At 42.0% G+C, this 21,338-nt stretch overlaps 1 protein-coding gene across 2 annotated transcripts in view; it reads right to left on the reverse strand.

Moving 5' to 3' along the window:
• The window catches only part of LOC118617201 (ceruloplasmin), a 75,255-nt gene that overhangs the window by 45,969 nt on the left and 7,948 nt on the right, over positions 1 to 21,338 (reverse strand). For both annotated transcript variants that reach the window (XM_036242928.1, XM_036242929.1), the window contains exons 2-9: positions 19,984 to 20,231; positions 17,759 to 17,971; positions 16,831 to 17,007; positions 14,782 to 15,036; positions 13,519 to 13,690; positions 10,010 to 10,149; positions 8,299 to 8,451; positions 6,258 to 6,472 (exon numbers count right to left, since the gene is read on the reverse strand). In XM_036242928.1, coding sequence (XP_036098821.1) covers positions 6,258 to 6,472; positions 8,299 to 8,451; positions 10,010 to 10,149; positions 13,519 to 13,690; positions 14,782 to 15,036; positions 16,831 to 17,007; positions 17,759 to 17,971; positions 19,984 to 20,231 — 1,573 coding nt within the window. The remainder of the gene's footprint in view (positions 1 to 6,257; positions 6,473 to 8,298; positions 8,452 to 10,009; positions 10,150 to 13,518; positions 13,691 to 14,781; positions 15,037 to 16,830; positions 17,008 to 17,758; positions 17,972 to 19,983; positions 20,232 to 21,338) is intronic.

Genomic DNA, 21,338 nt, shown 5'->3' on the forward strand with positions numbered 1-21,338 from the left:
ACCAGACCCAAATGGGTTCATTGGTGAATTCTACCAAACATTCAAAGAAGAAATTATGTCCATTCTATACAATCTTTTTTAGAGAATAGAAACAGAGGAAATACTTCTTATCTCATTCTAAAAGGCCAGCATTATTCTAATACCAAGAAGAGACAAAGACATTACAGGAAAAGAAAACTACACAACAATCTATCTCTAATGAACATAGATGTAAAATATGCCACAAAATATTAGCAAATCAAATCCAACAATATATAAATATAATAATATACCATGATCAAGTGGCTTTTATCAAGGTATGCAACGCCAGTTCAATATTTTAAAATCAGTTCATGTGAACCATCAAATCAATAGTCTAAAGAAGAAAAATTATGTGATCTCAATAGATGCAGAAAAAGCATGCAATAAAACGCAACACTAATTCATAACTAAAAACTCTCCATAAACTAAGAGTAAAGAAAACTTCATTAACTCAAAACATATCTACAAAACTAACTACTACTAACATCATACTTTATGGTGTGAAACTAAAAGTTTTCACACTGAAATCAGGTACCAGTCAAGGATGTCTCCTTTCACCACTATTTTTTGTTGTTGTTGTTGAAAGTATTAGAGATATTTCCCCCCCCCCAAATCCCTGCCTCCCCACTCCCACTCCTTCCAACTGCTTTCCCCAAACTAATGTCTGTGTCTATTGTGCATACATGCATATACGTTCTTTGGTTTACACCCCCCCCCCCCCAGCCCCCAGCTCCCACTCCCTATCCCTCTGAGGTTTGTCAGTCTGTTGTCTACTTCCATGACTTTGGATCTGTTTTTCTCACCATTACTTTTAACATTATACTGAAAGTCTTAGCTAAGGTAACAAGACAAGAAAAAAAAAAAAAAAAAAAAAAGGCATACTGATTGGGAAGAAAGAAATAAAACTGTCTTTGTTCACAGATGACATGATAATCTGTGTAGAAAATCCAAAAGGATCTTTGGACAAAGAAACTCCTGCAACTAATAATTATAACAAGGTTGCAAGATAATATACAAAAGTAAATCAAATCACTCTCCTATACACCAACAGTGAACAAATGGAATTTGAAGTTAAAAATTAGACCATTTACATTAGTATCCCCCAAAATGAAATACTTAGGTATAAATCTATTAAAATATGTACAAGATCTATATGAGGAAAACTATAAAACTCTGGTGAATGAAATTAAAGAACTAAATAAACAGACATATATTCCATATCATGGATAGAAAGACTCAATATAGCCAAGTTGTCAGTTCTTCCAACACTGATCTGTAGATTCAATGAAATTCCAATTTAAATCTCAACAAATTATTTGTTGACACCAAAAAACTGATTCTAAAGTGTATGTGGAGATCAAAGGATTTAAAATAGCCAACCAAATACTGAAGAACAAGGTTGGAGGACTGACACTTCCCAACTTCAAAAATTACTATCATGTTACAGTAATCAAGACAGTGTGATACTGGCAAAATAACAGATTTTTAGATCAATTTGAAAAGAAAAAAAAAAACAGGGAATCCGCCCTGGCCGGTTTGGCTCAGCGGTTAAAGTGTTGGCAGACCAGAGAGTCCTGGGTTCGGTTCCCGCTAAGGGCACATACCTCGGTTGCGGTTTGTCTCCGGCCCCAGTTGGGGTTGTGTGAGTGGCAGCCATTCAGTGTGTCTCTCTCACATTGACGTTTCTCTTTCTCTCTTCCTCCCTCTCTCCTTCTGCTCTATCTCAAGATAAATGCAAAAAAAAAAAAAAAAGTCCTCGAGTGAGGATAAAAAAAAAATATTTGAAAAAAACAGGGAATCCAAAAACAGACCCACGTAAATTTAGTCATCTGATCTCTGACAAACAAGCATACACAAGCGTAGGCAATCCGATGGAACAAAAATTGTTTTTTCAATAAATGGTGTTGGATATCCATATTTACGAAAAAAATAATAAAGGACCTAGATACAGACCTTGCCTTCTTTACAAAAATTAACTCAAAATGGATCACAGACGCAAATGTAAAGGCAAAGTCATAAAACACTAGAAGATAACACTGGAAATCTAGATGACCTTGGAGAGCATGATAACTTTTTAGATAAAATACCAAAGGTACAGTCCATGAAAGAACAAATTGATAAGCTAGACTTTATTAAAATTAAATTTTATGCTCTGTGAAGACAATGTTGAGAGAATAAGAAGATAAACCACAGAATGAAAGAAAATATTTGCAAAAGACATCTGATAAAGGACTATTGTCTAAAACATCCAAAGAACTCTTAAAACTCAACATTAAAAAAAGACCAACAGACACCTCACCAAAGAAGATATACAGATGGCAAATAAGCATATGAAGAGATGCTCTACATCATATTTCACTAGGAAAGTGCAAATTTAAGCAACAATAGGATACCACTACACACCTATTAGAATGGCTAAAATCTGGAATCCTGACAACATCAAATGCGGACAAGGACTTGGGACCATAGGAACTCTCATTGCTGGTGAGAAGACAGTTTGGTGGTCTCTTACAAATCTAAACATATTCTACCATATGATCCGGCAATTGGGCTTCTTGCTATTCACCCAAAGGAATCGACAACTTATGTCTACACAAAGACCTGCACATGGATGTTTGTAGCAGCTTTATGAATAATTGCTAAAACTTGAAAGTAACCAAAATGTTTTTCCGGAGGTGAATGTATAAATAAACCGTGATACATCCAGACAATGGTATTTTATTCAGTGCCAAAAGGAAAGGAACTAGAAAGCCATGAAAGACTTGGAGGCAATTTAAATGCATATCACTCTGTGAAAGAAAGCGATGCAGAATGGCTATGTCCTGTATCATTCCACCTACTGACATTCTGGGAAAGGCAAAACCTGGTGGCAACCACTGGCCTTTTGCTGTCTCCATAGGGATAAATAGGTGGAGCAGAGAGTATTTTTAGGGCAGTGAAAATACTCTGTATGACACTATAATGATAGATACATGTCATTATACATTTGTCCACACCCATAGAAGGTTAGCACCAAGAACAAAACATAATGTAAACTATAGAGTTTTTTTTTTTTTTATCCTCACCCGAGGACATTTTTTCATTTTTTGTACAGATAGAGTGGGAGAGAGAGAGAGGAAGAGAGAGAGAGAGAGAGAGAGACATTGATGTGAAAGGGACAAATCAAGTGTCTGCCACCCGCACAACCAACCAGGGCCAGGGACAAACTGCAACCAAGGTACATGCCCTTAGCGGGAACCGAACCCGGGTCTCTCTGGACTGCAGGCTGATGCTCTAACTGCTGAGCCAAACTGGCCAGGGCAAAACTATAGACTTTTTATGATATGTGTATCAATGTAGGTTCACCAGTTGTAACAAATGTACCACTCTGGTTGGTGATGTTGATATTGGGGAGGCTGTGCATGTGTGGGGTATTGGGTATACGGAAACTCTCTGTACTGTAACCTCAATTTTGCTACAAATTTTTAAGTGCTCTAAAAAAATAAAGTTAATAAAAAAATAATAAATAAAAGAATAAACTATACAGTAAAAATAAGCTACCCGTAGCAAGGTGAGAGGAAAGAATGAATAAAAGCTAGACTTCTTTAGACCTCCTTTTTTAGATTTGGTGCTAGAACCAGGTAAATATCTTACATAATTATAAAATAATGTTATAGTTTAAAAAGCAATCTTTTATTGGCTGCACCAGTGCAGACTGGTGCAGCCACTGTGGAAAACAATATGGTGTTACCTCAAAAAGTTAAAAGTTGAACTGTCATTGGACCCAGTGATTCCACTTCTATGAATATACCCTAAGAATCCTGAAACACCAATCAGAAAGAATATATGTATCCCCCATGTTCATAGCAGCACTATTTGCAATAGTTAAGATCTGGAAACAGCCCAAATGTCCATTGGTAGACAAATGAATAAAAAAGCTGTGGTACATATACACAGTGGAGTACTATGCAGCTGTAAGAAAGAAAGATCTCTTATCCTTTGGGACGACATGGAGGGAACTGGAAAGCATTATCCTAAGTGAAACAAGCCAAGCAGAGAAAGACAAATATCACATGATCTTACTTATTTATGGAATATAATGAACAAAACAAGCTGATGAACAAAATAGACCCAGAGACATAGAAGTAGGGTACAGACTGACAAACCTCAGAAGAAGGGGTCGGTGGGGAGGGAAGAGATAAACCACAGAACTTATATGCATGTATGTGTAACCATGGACATAGACAACAATGCTGGGGATGGGGTGGGGGGGGGTTGGTATCGGGAGGAGGGTGTCAATGGGGGAAAAAGGAGAAACATCTGTAACAAAAATAAATTAATAAAAAAATTAAAAATTAAAAAAAATAAAAGCAATCCTTTTTTTAAAACAATGTAAAATTAATTAAGTACACCTGTGTATCCTATGGATCACAAAATTACAGAAGAGAAGTATTCCAAGTGCCTTTAAATCTGTGATTTAACTCAACATCCCTAGTGGGATCTACTCTGATCTTAACCTGTTTTCAGTAATTATAGTGTCGGTTGCAGTGTTGTAATTGTGATTCTGAGATTGTTGTGTGTAATTATGGGATGAATTGAAAAAATATTTATGTTGGTATCATTAAGAGCTAAGATTTTTCAGTGCTTTTGAAGGAAAACATAGCTACAAGATCAATGTGCTTAAGTAAAAAGAAACAAAAACAAACAAACAAAAAAGCTATAGACCTGAATTGCATAGAAAGTATCACTACAAACTTATGATGAATTTTATCTTAACATTTTTTTCTAGTTCTGCCCACTGAAATAGCCTAGAAATAATGACTAACCCCAAAACAATGAGCCCCCTTAGCACCCAGATTGTGGTTCTAATAATACGTTCTTACCCAAAAGAACCAGATTTCAAGTTTGGCTCAGAAAGTGTGTAACATAAATCTAAAATAGCTTTTTATACTGCAAGTCAAAGAAGCGTCAAAGATTACCACCATGTTCAGTTAAAAATGAAGGACTCGGCAAGTCCCTCCAGCGGAAAAAATTGGATACATGTGGCATCAGTCAGCATAATGGCAATGAGTCAAAACACACCCAGTATGCCTAAATCCAGGAGCTCACAACAGCACTTCAAAAGACACGATTAAGAACTTTTGCACTATGCTAGAGGAAAGCTATTGCTGTGAAAACCTGGAAGAAAAGGGGAAGAATTAAGCACTTGCCATTCCTTTCTCATAAGATACATACCTCGGGGTCAGCAAACAGTCCATCAGGGAACGTTTCTGTTATCGAGGTACATTAGGTAATACGCAAAGAAGGAATGATGCAATCAGAATGTGACTAGGTTGCAATATGTGATTAGTTTATGAATCTAATAGGAAATAGCTATGAGTGATTAAAAACATGGACAAAAAATTATATAGTATCTATTTCCTGATAGAAGGACCCAGTACCACACCTGAGTAGTATTGCCAAAAACAAAACACACACAAAATACCTAACCTGAATCTGACCGAGCCTGTGTACCAAGCCACTGATTTATAGGAAATAGAAAGAGGAAGAAACATGTTACATGACACGCAGGAACGCATTCAGTAAAATCCAGACACAGGTCATTTCTATAGGATAAATGACTTGCAACAGAATAAAATACAAAAAAAGTTATTGAGCAACATATCGATCGATTATAATGTGTGAATTATTTACGTAGTCATTCAAACAAACTTGAAACAATTAAAAGACAATAAGGAGATGTAAACAGTGATTGGAAATTTGTGATATTAAGAAATGATTATGATGATTTGACAATATGATAATATGATAATTCCATGGAAGGCATTTTTGAAGACATCCTTATCTTTTAAAGGTTCATATTAAAATATTTATTTTTGATATTAAAAAAATGATAGTGCTAGGTATATCTATTTCTAGGTCAGAGAGTTATTTTCTCAGTTCTAAAAAATACTTTAAACAGTATTTTCTTCAGTGAATGTTGAATGACCTATTACCATTAATAGCTAGCTTTTTTATATGTGTGTGGAAGGCTAATTGTATCATGAAACCTTACATTCCAAGGAACATTTTATTTTCAACTCATCATGTTAGTAAGAGAATCTGCATAATACAGACCTTACAAGCCTGGAAAAAAGATGTATAATAAACATCATGTATAACATCCTCATTATGTTTAGAAAACTCGAAATTTTCCTTATAATAATGATAATTCAAAGGGATTTGGAAACCATTTCCATTTCCCTGGTTGGACTTACCTGTCTCCCATTTGCAAGTAAACTTCCTTTCCTGCATATTTTCATTGGCCCAATGAGCCCCGTGAATATATCTTTGGTGGGGTCCACAGCAGAATAATACATCTTAGCCAGACACACAGGGTCTTTGTAAGTGGGTCCCACTCCTTCAGGGACAGTCCACTCATAGGTGAATGTTTCCTCGGGTGCCACATGGGAGGCGGAAGGAGGAGGCACACCTGTGAGGAAGGTCACACGGGTGAGGTGAAGTGTACTTCCCGACAGGGCGGTCTGAGCCACAGAGTAGACTGGGTTAGCCTAGGATCACCCACTCTGAGACCCGTGCGACTGAGAGTGGAATCCTGCTTCTGCTTCCGTGTCAGGTCACTGATGGCTGCGATTTTCTCCAGAAGGCTCCTCCAAACTTCATCTGAGATTAGTGCCTGCTACCCCCAGAATGCTTGCATTGCCCCCCAAATTCACACACTGGAGTCCTAACGCCCACTGTGGAGGTGTTAGGAGGTAAGGCCTTTGGGAGGTGACTGGGTCATGACAGTGCAGCCCCCCCGAAGGGGATCAGTGCCCCTGTACAGCGGGACCCATGGAGCTCCCCAGCCTTTCACCAGGTGAGGGCACAGTGAGAAGCCTGAGGCCTGGCAGAGGCCTCGTCTAGCCACGCCCTGATCTCGGACTTCCACCTCCAGAACTGGGGGACACATTTTTCTTGCTATGAACCACCCCGCCTGAGGCCTTTGCTTCCACCAGCCTGGGACAGGGCTCCTCAGAACGTCTCTAGCACCTTTCGCGTTATATCGCGTGTGTCTCCCAGCCCAGCCAAACAGAGCGTGACCTCCCTGAGGGCAAGCATTGGCCTCTATTTCTATCAGCTAGAACAACACCTGGAAATCGGGGTAGGCAACGGATTTCCTACTGAACAGAGCTGAACTGATAATAAGCTTATAGCGGAGGGTTTGTTGATGATCCTGTTCAACTCTCCCAGTTTTGCACCGGAGGAAACTGAGTCAAGGAAGACGGAATAGCTTGCCCGTGTGGGCAAGCAGAGCTACTAGTCTTCACTGGTCAGCGCTGACATATAAAAATACCTAGATATATCCATGTGATGGAATACTTTGTATCATTAACATTATATTTATAAAATGCTTGTAATGCTCAGACAACAAACTCTGGGTATAAAATTATAATGGTAAGTATTTTTGTAGATTACAAGCTCAACCACATTTAAAATATATACTGTATATACACGGATGAAAGAGTAGAGGAATTATATTAAAATATAGTGGTGGTTGTCTGTAGAACAATGGATACTATTTGGGGATTTTTCAAATATTCTAAAATGAGCATCTAAAACCACAGAACTTATATGCATGTATGCGTAACCAATGGACATAGACAACAATGCTGGGGACAGGGCAGGAGGGGGGATGATTGGGAGGTGGGTGTCAATGGGGGGAAAATGAGAAACATCTGTAACAAAAATAAATTTTTTTTTTCTTTTTATCCTCACCCGAGGATATTTTTCCATTTTTCGTACAGATAGAGTGGGAGGGAGAGAGAGAGAGAAACATCGATGTGAAGGAACACATCGAGAGGCTGCCACCCGCACGACCAACCAGGGCCGGGGACAAACTGCAACCGAAGTACGTGCCCTTAGCGGGAACCGAACCCGGGTCTCTCCGGACCGCAGGCTGACGCTCTAACCGCTGAACCAAACTGGCCAGGGCTGTAACAAAAATAAATTTTAAAAAAAATGAGCATCTTGTAATGAGCATCATTACAAGAACATTTTTAAAATTTAAAAATCATCCACATAGTACTCCAGAAATGTGTAATTGCGGTAAGTTAAACTGCCAGCATTGTCGATAATCATCCAGTCAAGGGTGACAAAGTTCCTTCCCCCAACTGGAATGGCCGGAGGAGAGGCACCCGTTCCCGAGGTGTCTGAGCAGTGTCTCCGAGGCCGGCCTCAGTCCGCGGCCGCTTTCCCGAGCTGAGCTGCGCCGGCGGCTGCTGGACGGCGCCCGCGGTAACCGAGCCCTGTACTCACTTGCCCTCGGGGGGCTGGAGCGGGAGGCGTAGTGTGCGCCCTCGTTGCTCTTGCTGACGCTCACCCCGACTGGCTCGATGCTGAGGGGATACGCTCCTTTGTTACGGAAGGTGACTCTGACGGTGTCTCCCACCTCGGCCCAAATGACAGGACCTGGGGACAAAGAGAAGTATTATACTCCCCTGGCGGGTAACCTACAGAATGGTCAAGACTGTCAGTGTCTTCGGCTTTTCCGCCAACCAGAACCACACCGTGAGCATCGGGCTTCCCTGCAGCGCATAGAAAGCTTGGTCTTGAAAAGCCCATTATCAGTCTGACACGGTGAGATCGGAGAGAGATGAGCAGGGGTTTTTGATTCCGTTTCAGGTTAACGAAAATGTTTATCCGAGTCAGTCCACAAGCTTTATACACCTGTAAAGACTGTTCAGCGTGGATGCGCTCAGCCCAGTCTTCCGTTGGCTACATGTGTGTAATGTATCAAGTCGGGGGGTGTCTACTACCCCTGAGCGCGCCGAGGGGGTAAATTCAATCACCTTGGACGTGAAGACTAACACAGCGATGACTTTTCCATCACCAAAATTCATTTTGTCACCAAATATAGAATACACCAAAGTACACAAAGGTTTTATGTAACATGTAAAACTCTGTTCATGTAGAGCTTCCTCTGTGCTTTCTGCGTGTTTTTGTGAATGAACTCAATCCTCACAAGCATCATGCGGTAAGAACTGCTGTCGTTACTATTGTTCCCATGATACAGAAGGGAACAGGCACAGAGCACTGAGCACCCTCAAAGGCCACACAGCTAACAGGTGAAGGGCGAGCGGAGTCTGAACCCCCCACTCTGCTCTTCGACCCCAGTGACTGAGCGAGGACAGGTGTTTGGGCTCCGCCGGAGGGCAGCCTACGGAAGCTCCAAGACAAACCCAGCCCATCTCGTTAGTAGTCTGGAGTTGCTTTCTTTTTAAAAGAAATTTTTTCCCCTTGTATTGATTATAGAGAGAGAGGAAGCGGGAGGGAGAGAGAGAGAGAAACATCAATGAGAGAGAACATTGATTGGCCACCTCCTGCATGCCCCCCACTGGAGATTGGGCCCACAACCTGGGCATGTGCCCTGACCAGGAATCTAACTGGAGACCTCTTGGTGCAGGATCGACGCTCAACCACTGAGCCACACTGGCTGGACTGGAGTTTATTTTTAAGGGAATGTACCTCTGGCAAAGAGCAGGGGCTAATAGCTTATCTGTTTGGCACCTAAACACACAATTATTATTTTTTGTTGCTGTTAATCCTCATCCAGTGATATTTTCCCATTAATTTTTAGATGGAGTGGAAGGAGGAGAGGGAGAAAAAAAGAGAGAGAAAAAAACGTCCATGTGAGAGAGACACATGGATTGGTTGCCTCCCGCATGACCCCAGCCAGGGCCAGGGATTGAACCTGCAACCAGGTACGTGCCCTTGACCTTGACCGGGAGTTGAACCTGTGACCCTTCGGTCCATAGGGCTGATGCTCTAACCGCTGAGCCAAACCGGCCAGGGCTCAGCACACGGTTCTTGAAGAAAACACCACACCAGCGGTAACTTCCATTTGGAAAGGTAATAATAGCCGCTGTGTTTTGCTGGTGACGCGTTTCCATCCCTAGTGTCCCGTTCTTCCTGAGGCTGCGGTACCCTGGGGGGAGACACAGGGCGTTTGTGCTGTGCAGGGACTCACCCAGGATGCCAAGATGTTCCTCCTCGGGGCCTCTCTCCTTCCGATGTGTGAAGGAGGCGTCAGTGTATTCACGATAAACCAGCTTCTTGTAAGAGCCTCCAATTCTTGTGGGACCGTGTTCGAAAAACACCTGCGAGGCACTGCGAGAAGGAAGGCGGTCAGTGCTGGCGCAGGTGCAGGCGCAGGTGCTCGCTGGCCGCAGCGTCGTGACCAGCGCTTGGAGGTGATGACCTCCCGGGTGGACCAAGTGCTCAGACGGAAGCAGACTAGGCCACCTCACAGAAGGATGTGCAGCTAAGGCATAGACCACCATGGCAAAGAAGTTTCACTTTGTCTTTTTTTTTGTACACCCGAGGATACTTTTCCATTTTTTGTACAGATAGAGTGGGAGGGAGAGAGAGGAAGGGAGAGAGAGAAACATCGATGTGAAGGGACACATCGAGTGGCTGCCACCCGCACGACCAACCAGGGCCGGGGACAAACGGCAACCGAGGTACATGCCCTTAGCGGGAACCGAACCCGGGTCTCTCCGGACCGCAGGCCGACGCTCTAACCGCTGAGCCAAACTGGCCAGGGCTCACTTTGTCTTTTTAAAATATATTTTTTATTGATTTTTAGAGAGAGAGGAAGGGAAAGGGAGAGAGTGGTAGAAACATCAATGAGAGAGACACATGGATCGGCCGCCTCCTGCACGGCCCCCACTGGGGATCAGGCCCACAACCTGGGCATGTGCCCTGACCGGGAATCCGACCGGCGACCTCTTGGTGCAGGGTCGACGCCCAACCACTGAGCCACTCCAGCCGGGCAGAAGTTCCACTTTTTCAAGTGAAGTAAAGCAAATTCCAAGAGGGCCCATGTCAACTCCTGATGGTTAATAAATTGTTCGAAAATTAAAGTTTCAAACAGATTTTGGAATGTTTAAAAATATGGTCGCTGCTGCTTATTGCATACCAACCAGGTGCTCAGGAGCTTCTAGGTGTTATTGAAACTCACATGGGAAGGCAACAAAGTTCTTAATATTCTTCCTATTTTGCCAATGAAGAATTCTATCCCAGAAAGACATTGACTTCACAAAACCTCCCCTTTCATTTGACAAATGCATTAAACAGCTGCTGCTTGCCAGGAACCCCTCGCTGCACTGATGACGTAACCGTGAGCAAGCTGGACCCGTCTCTGTCCACAGGAGCCTGGCATGTCCCCCCTTGATGGCAGTGTAGCATGCTGGGCAGGGCAGAGGAGTGGGCGGGTGGATGGGAAGGACTAGTTCAGGGTTCAGCACTCCACCCCGGTGGGAAAGCTTTGGAAGATGGAAGCATTCAGGATCCACAGGGTCCCTAGGGATTGAGCAGGGTCGCTTGGCTGCTGCCTGGATAATGTGTTGGACTGTGCTAGACAGACACAGGGAGACCCGCAGGAGGCAGCTTCAAAACCTCAGCGAGGGGGAGTGATGACTTCAGAGGTCTTGGCAAAGAGGATGGCGAGAAATAGACAGCTTTCAGAGATACTTAGGATGTAAGAGCCAGTACGTGATGGGAGAAGAGGGGTTAGCCAAGGAGGGAGGGGTCGAGGATGGTGTTCAGGTTTGGGGCTGGATGGATGGATGGTGATACTATTCATGGAGAGAGGGCAACTCAGATCTGTGGGGAAGATACTGAGTTCAGGTTTGGACATATTGATCTGGAGAAGCCTCATCCACGTGGGGTGTCCATTAAGCAGTTTGAAATGCAAACCTGCCCTTTATAAGAGCCTTCTGGGCCAGAGATGCGGTTTTGAGAGTCAGTGAATCTGGACATTGGCGTAGCCTGGTCTTAAATTTCTGCTTCAGAAGTCTCAGCCTGGGTAGAGCTAGGCCCAGCTATTGACTTGTGTGTTGCGGCGTAAATTATTTAACCATTCTAAGTAGTTGAATGGCAAACAAGGCTTCTCAGGAGGGGTGGTGTTTGAGGAGACTTGAAGCGAGAGGGGCCTCTCGGTGATGTCTGAGAGTTCACAGTGGACCCTGGGAAAGACGGGCTGGTGGAAGTCATCAGATGTGCCCAAAAGACACAACAAAGAGAGTGACAAGAAAACCCACAGAATGGGAGAAAATATTTGCAAAGCACATATCTGTAAAGGACGAATATCCGAAATATCTAAAGAACTATAATTCAACAGAAGCAACAACAAAACAACTCAATTAAAAATACGAGCAATGGACTTGAATAGACATAGCTCCAAATGATCGACAAGCATATGCAAAGATGTTCAACACCACTAATCATAAGAGAAATGCAAGTCAAAACCACACAAGATCCTTCTTTTTTTATAGACATGGAAGCATAGAACAGACTGACGGATCTCAGAGGGAAGGAAGGATGGGAACAGACTAGCCAAAGAACTTTTATGCATATATGCATAACCCATGGACACAGACCATAGTGTGGGGAAGGTGGGGGCGGGTGTCGGAGTGGGGTCGAGGGGGTCAATGGGGGGAAAAGTATCTGTAATACTTCCAACAATAAAAATAAATTTAAAAAATATTTTAAAGCAAAACAAATAAAACAAAAGAAAACCATCATGAGATACCACTTCGCACCCAAAAGGATAACTAATTACAACAAAGCAAAACATGGAAAATAAATATTGGCAAAGGTGTGGAGCAATGGGAAACCTTTTATGTTGCTGGTGGAAATGTAAAATGTTGTAGCTGCTATGCAAAAAAGTATGGCATTTTCTGAAAACTTAAAAATAGAATTACCAAAGGACAGTAACTTCACTTTCAGGTAGTATCCAAATGGGTGGAAAGCAGGAACTTAAACAGATACATGTATTACAATGTTCTTAGCAGCATTATTCACACAAGGCACAACAAACAACCCGATTGTTCATCAACAGGGAGATGAATCAATAAAATGTGGTACATGTAGACAATGGAGTACTATTCAGCCGTCAAGAGGAATGAAGTTTTGATACATGCTAACACATGGATGAACCTTGTCAACATTATGCTAAGTGAGATAAGCGAGACCAAAAAGGACAAATATGGTATAATTTCACTTGTATGATGTGCCTAAGATAGGTAAATTCATAAAGACAAAAAAGTAGAGTAGAAGTATTAGGGGTTAGGGAGTTATTGTTTAATGGGTACAGGGTTTCTACTCTGAATGAGAAGTTTCCGGAAATGGGTAGTGACTGTATTTAATGCTGCTGGATTGTACAATGTTATGCTGTCAGAAATGGAAAACAAATGAATTGATCTGTCTAACAGTATTGAGTGTTTTTCAGAAGTTTGCCAAGCATTTGATACCTTTTAGACCCATCTTTTTTCATGCACACAAAAGACTCAAAAGTCATAGTTCTCAAACTGGACTCATCCCAAATACCTTAATAAATATTGAGTAGTTTAGTTACTCAATTTCAGGTACCAATTAAAACTTTAATTGCCAAATGAACATGTTATGCCTTCTTTTTTTTTTTTTTTTTTTTAAGGGGGAAGCATGTTTCAAAATACTAGTCTTTTTCCGAATTACCTTCCAGGTGCTGTTAAGTTTTCCTTGGTGAAGGTGTCTAGGCCGGAGGGTGCGTAGTTCCAGATGACTTCCTCAGCAGCAATGTAGTAGTGTCTGACATGCTCCCCCTGGGCTCTGTCCTTTGCCACGCTCTTGCTACAGTCTTGCACCTGGAAAAAGGCCTGCAGACCAGCTGAAAAACACAGGAAAAGGTGTGTTCATGGTGCCAGCGATGCTCTCTCCTGCTGCCTTGGAAGCCTACTGGTGAAACGGATGGGAATTGAAGAAACAGAGGGCTGCAAACAATAGCATAAGCTAGAGCAAACATAGATATAGCTCCAAATGATCGACAAGCATATGCAAAGATGCTTAGAAATAAATGACCACTGATGGAAAGCCAAGCAGTTTTTGTAAACGCTTCATACAACATACAGAAGACATATTAATCAGTAGTGTTTTCAAATATATGGTACTCGTTTCTGAGGGCTTTCACGTGGGGGGTCTTCCGATGAGAAAGAAGATACATTGAGAGATCAGTGAAGAAGAGAGACTCTGCCATATGTGAAGCGGAGGGTGGGCTAGCGGAGGTGGGACAGAACGCACACCTGTAGTTACTGTTCTCTCACAGACGGGTTGCGCACCTGCTGTGCCAAGCCTTCTGCGGCCAAGGTCACACTTGACAGGTGAGATTGTGTTTGAAGGTCAAGGTAACATCCCCAAAGATCCAGATTAAACCTCACTTCTTCAGGAAACCAATATTACAGACTAGTATTTTTCAAAAACTAGGAACGTTTCATCACATTATATGAAAAAGATGGAGAAGGGATTTATCAAGTTAAACCAAGGAATAGCTGGACTCAAATAATAAACGAAGTTGGCTGTATTTGATAGAACCAACTCAAGAAACCAGGCTATTTTGCAGCATAATGTACAAATATTATGGTGTTTACCATATTGTGTATTTTTCAAAGCTGGGCAACTATAGACAGTACTATATTTTAGGTCAGTACTATATTTTCAGGGCCAATTATTATTTTCCAAAAATTAATGTGTTTTCAGATTTCATTACTTTATAAATGTTCCAGGCTTTCAGTCTTTTTTATTACGTTATGATGCATACATACCATCATAGGAATACAATTAAGTTACCCCTTCCAAGTTCCTATCATTCTAAAGATATTTAGCTTATAGTTTCTGCTTCCTAATTTTGACCCCGTCAGTAGTGTACCTGAGACATGACTTTCCTTTTGAGCTGACAGCTAACTTCAGGTAACGATGTCCTACCTTTCAGATGGTTTAGATTCTGACAGCTAACCAGCCATTCTCCAGGGTTCTGGGCCACCATGAGAGCGTCAACAAGGGTAGCGGGGAAGAGGTTGATGGTATCAACACGGTAGTTCTTGTGAGTCAACGTTTGGCCATGGAAGTAGGCTGCGTGCACATCAACTTCATTCCCCATACCAAAAAGGTACCATTTCACTCTGTCCTCTGCACACATAGAGAGTCCTGGGAGGCTTCCAAACGCATATCCGTTTACAGCTGTAAGTCAAGAGCAGAGATTGACACTAAGAGCGGTTGGTGCCTGGTTTAGTGATGGTGACCTCTACAGAAATACATCAATTTGGGACAGGAAATACCTGACCCATATCCTGCTGTTCCTCCCTCCCGCATGCCCACCTCAGACATTACTCATCAATCACAGCATTCTTTCATTTGGGACCCAAATTCGGCCCCACTCTTCTTGTCGACACAGATGAACACAATGCTGAAGATGAAACCTGCTTGCTCTTTTGGTTATAAATTAGACACTTTGGTATGTATGTGTGTTATTTTTAAATACAAATGTGTTCATATATGCAACACACACACACACACACACACACACACATACAGAGTGAATAAGAAAAGACTGATGGTTATGTAGTCATTGATCATTAATGATGGTGGTGGTGGTAGTATGGATGACTTCTCTTTGCTCATCAGAACTTTTCCACTTTTCTACAGTAAATATAAAGTGCTCTTATAATAACAACACAAGGAAGAAGTTCTGTTTGTTTGTTTTTTTGAAGATTGGAAGACAAAATTAGGAAAGTTTTGGAGAAGGAAAGAAGAAATACAGGGGAAGGACAGTGACCAGACACAAAGACCCGAGAGTTCAGAAGCAGAATGTCCTGAGACTCTGCTCAAGTTGGGTGGTCCTAGAGGTAAATGGAAGCTGGGTCTGGGAAGCACCACGAAGTCACCTGATGTGACCAAGGTACAAACCAGACCTCTCCAGGCTAGAATTTTATGGATCTTTATCAAATATCTGTTTTTGTTGACACACAAAAAACAGAATTAAAGTATGGAAAGAGGGCCCGGCCGGTGTGGCTCAGTGTTTGAGCATTGACCCATGCACCAAAAGGTCACTGGTTTGATTCCTGGTCAGGGCACATGCCCAGGTTGTGGGCCAAATCCTCAGTGTGTGTGTGTGTGTGGGGGGGGGCAGGGGGCATGTAGGAGGCGGCCAATCGATGTTCTGTCTCATCGATGTTTCTCTCTCTAAAAATCAATAAAGAAAAAGAAAAAAGAATAAAAAAATTAAAAAGTATGGAAAGAGGATCTTCCAGCCAGAAAAAGCAGAAGTCGGAAACAAAAAGCTGTACTTTCTTAATAAGTTTAGCTTTCTGTGTTGATAGGGTGATCATTTTTGTATTTTCAGTTTCCTTGTAAAGGTTATTTTGAAGAAGCTAAAAACAAGCAAACAAAAATCAAAACTCATTGGTCCAGCTGGTGTTAAGGGATTTGATTTCTTATGCCAATGATAGAAAATCTTGCCGAGCTCATTATTTGGTCTGCGAAAATGAACAAGAAGCCTAGGCAGTAAAGAAAACATTTCTAGAAGAAATACAGTGAACCGAAATATAGGAAAAATGACGCAGAGTGGGGAGGGACGATGTAAGTGCAGAAGAAATACGTTTTGGACCTATTTTCCTAAATACAATTCAATGCCTTACAACATAAGCCTAATTTTAAGCATTTAGTTTAATCGTTTTAGGCTGCCTCAATGATTTTTAGAAGGAGTTTGGAGGATAAACATAGAAATACAATATGCATATGTTTTCATCCATAATTGATGATATTTTCTCCCTGGAGGTTTGAGTACAATCTGTCTTCACCTCTCTTAGAGTTTTGGATTGACCTTTTTAGCTGACTAGGAAGTTTCATGTCCAATATGTTTTGCTAGCAGAGCCGCAGGTTAGAAACGACTTACTCATACGAGGGAAGGAAGCTAGCAGAATTAATCAATCAAGAGCAATATGATCAAGTTAGCATGTCAGTTCGTAATCTTACAATACATTCGGTTACTCTCCTGGAAGTCCTCGTTCTCCTTGTCAACTTTCTCTGGTTCGAAGCAGTAGGAGTTAATGTTGTCATCTAAGTACCAGCTGAAATTTTCATCCACCACCGAAAACATCACCACAAATTCTTGGTCGATATCTTTTTCTTTGTCTTTTTCATCCAGAGAATCTGAAGTGAAAATTGCTATTTTAGTGGGACTTAATCTTAAGCATGTGTTTTAACATGTAATTTATAGTTTTAACATTTTTTTTCTAATTTATTTTCCTAATACTCTACAAATCTGGACTAGCGACTCCTGTTTTACAGAGTTGGAAATACTTAGGACAGTTGATGTTCAGTGTCCTGGGCTCGGTAGGGACTCAGATATCTGCATGTTCACGAACCACATAACTATTCAATGCTCTTTGGCAAATGTAAATTCAGAGTTATGTACCCATCGACTGGTTCATGCAGCCACAGGCTGAGACAAGTCTTTGAAGGTGACTGATGCTGGCTGAAGTCAGAGTTAGATCTCAAGCTCTTGACCTATGTTGACTTTTCTGTGATGTTAGAAATAGATACTACAATATCGTATTTACAAAACCGGTAACTACAGATCTGTCACCGTGGAGTGCCACTAAGGGAAGAACATTTGGTCAAGTCATCCATGTCTTCAACACCATTGCGAAGTCAGAGTCAACAGGCCTGTCCCCAAGGAGAACACTTTTCCTGGAGCTCAGCAATGTGCAATGAATGCCTGGAACCCTTGCTCCTTCCCCTCCCCTCTCTTCCCTCCGTTTTTTCCTACACTCACTGTCTCTCTACGGTCCGTGCTCAATCCCAGCGCAGAAGAACTTGCCTCATACTATTTAAAAAACCAACCGCCTTCCTGTCTCTTGTCGTTTGGCCCTATGTTCTGAGCGAGAGTGAGACCATGTACCTTTTTTGCAGAATATTAAAGGTCCGATGAGTCCCGAGGCAATGTCTCTTGGAGCATCAATGTGGGAGTGGTAGATTCTGGTCACACAGTTGCTGTCCTCCTCAGCAGGACTCTGTCCTTCGGTCGCGTGCAGTATGTACGTGTACTGCTCGCCTGGGTTCACTTTGTCATCTGCTTTGTGGAGATCTGTGGTGTTATCAGGGTAGATGGCCCCTAGGAAGAAACATGGCAATGACGTTGCAAATGGAATGTGGTTGAACTTAAATGAGAGAATAGATGTTTACTAATTGATTCAACAAACGTTTATTCAACCTCGAGAATGTGCTGCGATGTCCTATTTGAACACAGAGGAGTGAGGGGCCAGAGTGTATGAGAGCTTCACCGAGAATGTTACTATTTTTTTTGTACTCGACTGAGTCTTCAGGGAGCAGGGATGGCTATGTCGGGGCTTAGGGCCCTGCTTGGGTCACGGTATGGAAGCATGAACAGAACGGAGAGCCCCTCCTAGAATATGAAGCTTTTTTGTTTTTTGTTTTTTTTTTATCCTCACCCGAGGACATTTTTTGATATTTTGTTCAGATAGAGTGGGAGGGGGAGAGAGAGAGAGAGAGAGAAACATCGATGTGAAAGGGACACATCGAGTGGTCGCCACCCACACGACCCAACCAGGGCCGGGGACAAACTGCTACCGAGGTACATGCCCTTAGCGGGAACCGAACCCGGGTCTCTCCAGACTGCGGGCCGACGCTCTAACCGCTGAGCCAAACTGGCCAGGGCATATGAAGCTTTTCGTATGCTGTCAGATTTTTGCCTGTGAAGTCACCATCGGATATTTTTCTTCTTCTTCTTCTTTTTTTTTTTTTTTACCATCAGATTTTTAAAATTATTTTACTTTTAATTTTGTAGATTTCCAAATATAAGTACAGGTTGAGAGAATATGATGGACCTCCAAGTACTCATCAACCCAGCTTTAGCAACGGTCAGCTCAAGGCCAGTGTTTTTTCATTTATACACCCACCCACTTTTATCTCCATCTCTACCTTTTCACGTTAGAGCAAATCCCAGACATCGCATCGTTTCATTCATAAATGCTCAAGTATGTATAGCTAAAAGATCAGAACTCTTTTTTGAACATAGCCACAATATAATACCTTAAAACAATTAATATACTAATATACCATAAAACTGTAAAAAAGAAATAAAATTGTAGTCAGGCTTTATGCTATGAATATATTTGTTGGGTTCAGAAAAAGAAACAAATACGTGATTAAAACATTCACCTTCTAAAGCAATACCTCTTTTTAAAAAAGACTAGTAATTCATCACATCTAATTCTTATCTTAATTTTCAGACTTGATCCTTACAATTTCAATGAACTGTATAATGGCTTCAGCATTTTTGCTCTTGATCATAGCTGACATTTATTGAGATATTACTAGGTACACTATTGTCCCTATTTTATACTTGAGGAAATTGAAGCACAGAAAAGTTAAGTAATTCGCCCAAGGTCATTCAGTCAGTAAAAGACAAGGTTGTGTTTGAACCTTTGGGTTTGAAGCCCTTGTTCTTAACCACAACAAAAAACCTACTTTTTTTTTATCATCATCATCATCATCATCATCACCAAGTACTAAGGATGCAATAACAGGCACCAAGCCTGAGGCTTCCAAGTCCTACATTTAAACAACCTTTTGGTGAATTTCGTCTCAGATGTGACTCCAGGGTCCTGCAGCCACAGGTGCCATTTGGCTGATGGATGAGAACACCCATGATGCCTCAGCTGTGAGAGTTTGTCCAAAGTTAGGATGGAGGGTGACAGTGGCCACCGTACAGTTATGTTTCCACAGACAAGAAAATCCCCGTCTTGAGACCTGTCCCTTCCTTCTGGATTTGTCCCTCTCCCAGGCCTGCATGCACACTGTTTACTCTTCTTATTCTGACTGTTCGACTGGAAAGAAGCTGGGCACTGGGAGGGACGTCGCAGCTCTCACTGCCTCGCACTGTGTCCACCCAGAAATCCCGTCACACTCATCCCTCACACAGACAGGCACACGCAGGGGAAGCACTGCATTCCTGCGATGAGCTGAAACCCTTACAAAGAAACAGTGTAAAGCGAAACGACAGTGACCGGTCTCATCTGGGAGTAGAGTTCACGGTCTTCGAGTTACCAAGTGTTCCCACTGAAGAGGGAGAGGAAGTCCCAGACAGAGGAGGGCTGGACTCACCCTCATGTTCCTTGTAGTAAGTTATCCCGTGTGAGTGGAAAGTGTAGGGCCTGGAGGCAAAGTTTTTTAAGTGAACATAAACCGTGTCTCCGGTTTCTGCTTTGATAACAGGGCCCAAAAACCCCAGCCACGCGGGTTTCTCTATCACCGTCCCGAAGGTCCCATCTGTGTACTGAAGATAAAGGGCCTTCATGTATGTCCTCCCAATTCTATCAGGGCCATCTTGAAGGTAGATGTTGGAATCTTCCCTGCAGGAGAAAAGAAGACAGTCACTCTATCATTGCCATCCTTTCTGGGGATAGCATGATAATGAAAGAGAAATTCACCACCGCATCACATTAGAAGTGTGCCTGTTGTCTTAGGGGTGCCTCCAAAGAGTGAAGAGGAGAGCTGGCACTGAGCATTGTTGCCTCCATTATGGCAGGGGCCCGACATCAGGTACGCAGCAGAGAACCACCTGGAAAGGTGCCATAAAAATATGACGCATTCCGCCCAGCTGGGGTGGCTCAGTGGTAGAGCGTCGACCCATGTACCAAGAGGTCACCAGTTCGATTCCCGGTCAGGGCACAGGCCCAGGTTGTGGGCCCCATCCTCAGTGGGGGGCGTGCAGGAGGCGGCCAGTCGATGTTCTCTCTCATCAATGTTTCTATCTCTCTCTCCCTCTTCCTTCTTCTCTCTCTAAAATCAATAAAGAAAAAATAAAAAATATAATGTATCTTACCAGAGTATTTCCCACAAGATTTTTATATTAGAACACAGAGGCATTATGGAATACAGTGTACAATTAAAATAAAATATAAAGATAGAGCAGTTAAGACATTTCTCACTTATGGTATACCTCTTTCAGCTACTGGAAAGTTTGAGTTTATAAGCAACCAATTTGGATATTTATTGTTTCCTAAATAAAGTGAACTTTGATGTTAAATTAATTCTATCATATTTATTTATTTTTTTAGTAGCACAAGGTTGGAATGGATGTGTGCATTGTGTATGGGTTTTAAAATTACCTTTGGATTCAAATTACCCTTGTGTTTTTTAATCCCTTGTTACTGAGAATTCTTGAATATTGAATGTTTATATTCTGATTAGTGGCTGATTAACAGTTCCTTAAAAATCACCTAAAAATATCAGCAAAGTAAATAGTAGCTTTGAAAAAAAAAAGAAAAGAAAGAAAGAAAGAGAGTTTGGTATTCAAACTTTGGAAATAATTCTTAAGTTATTATCCTTATCAGAAGCCTGGATAGCTCAGTGGGAGCTGTGGGCACTGCCATCTAGTGGTGGGAAGACCGACTTCAAACCGGACTTGGGCCTGCTCCCTGACAACTGAGCAACCAAGGTCTCCTCCAGGAGAATAA

Source organism: Molossus molossus, unplaced genomic scaffold (assembly GCF_014108415.1).
Source record: "Molossus molossus isolate mMolMol1 unplaced genomic scaffold, mMolMol1.p scaffold_m16_p_5, whole genome shotgun sequence".
NCBI lineage: Eukaryota > Metazoa > Chordata > Mammalia > Chiroptera > Molossidae > Molossus > Molossus molossus.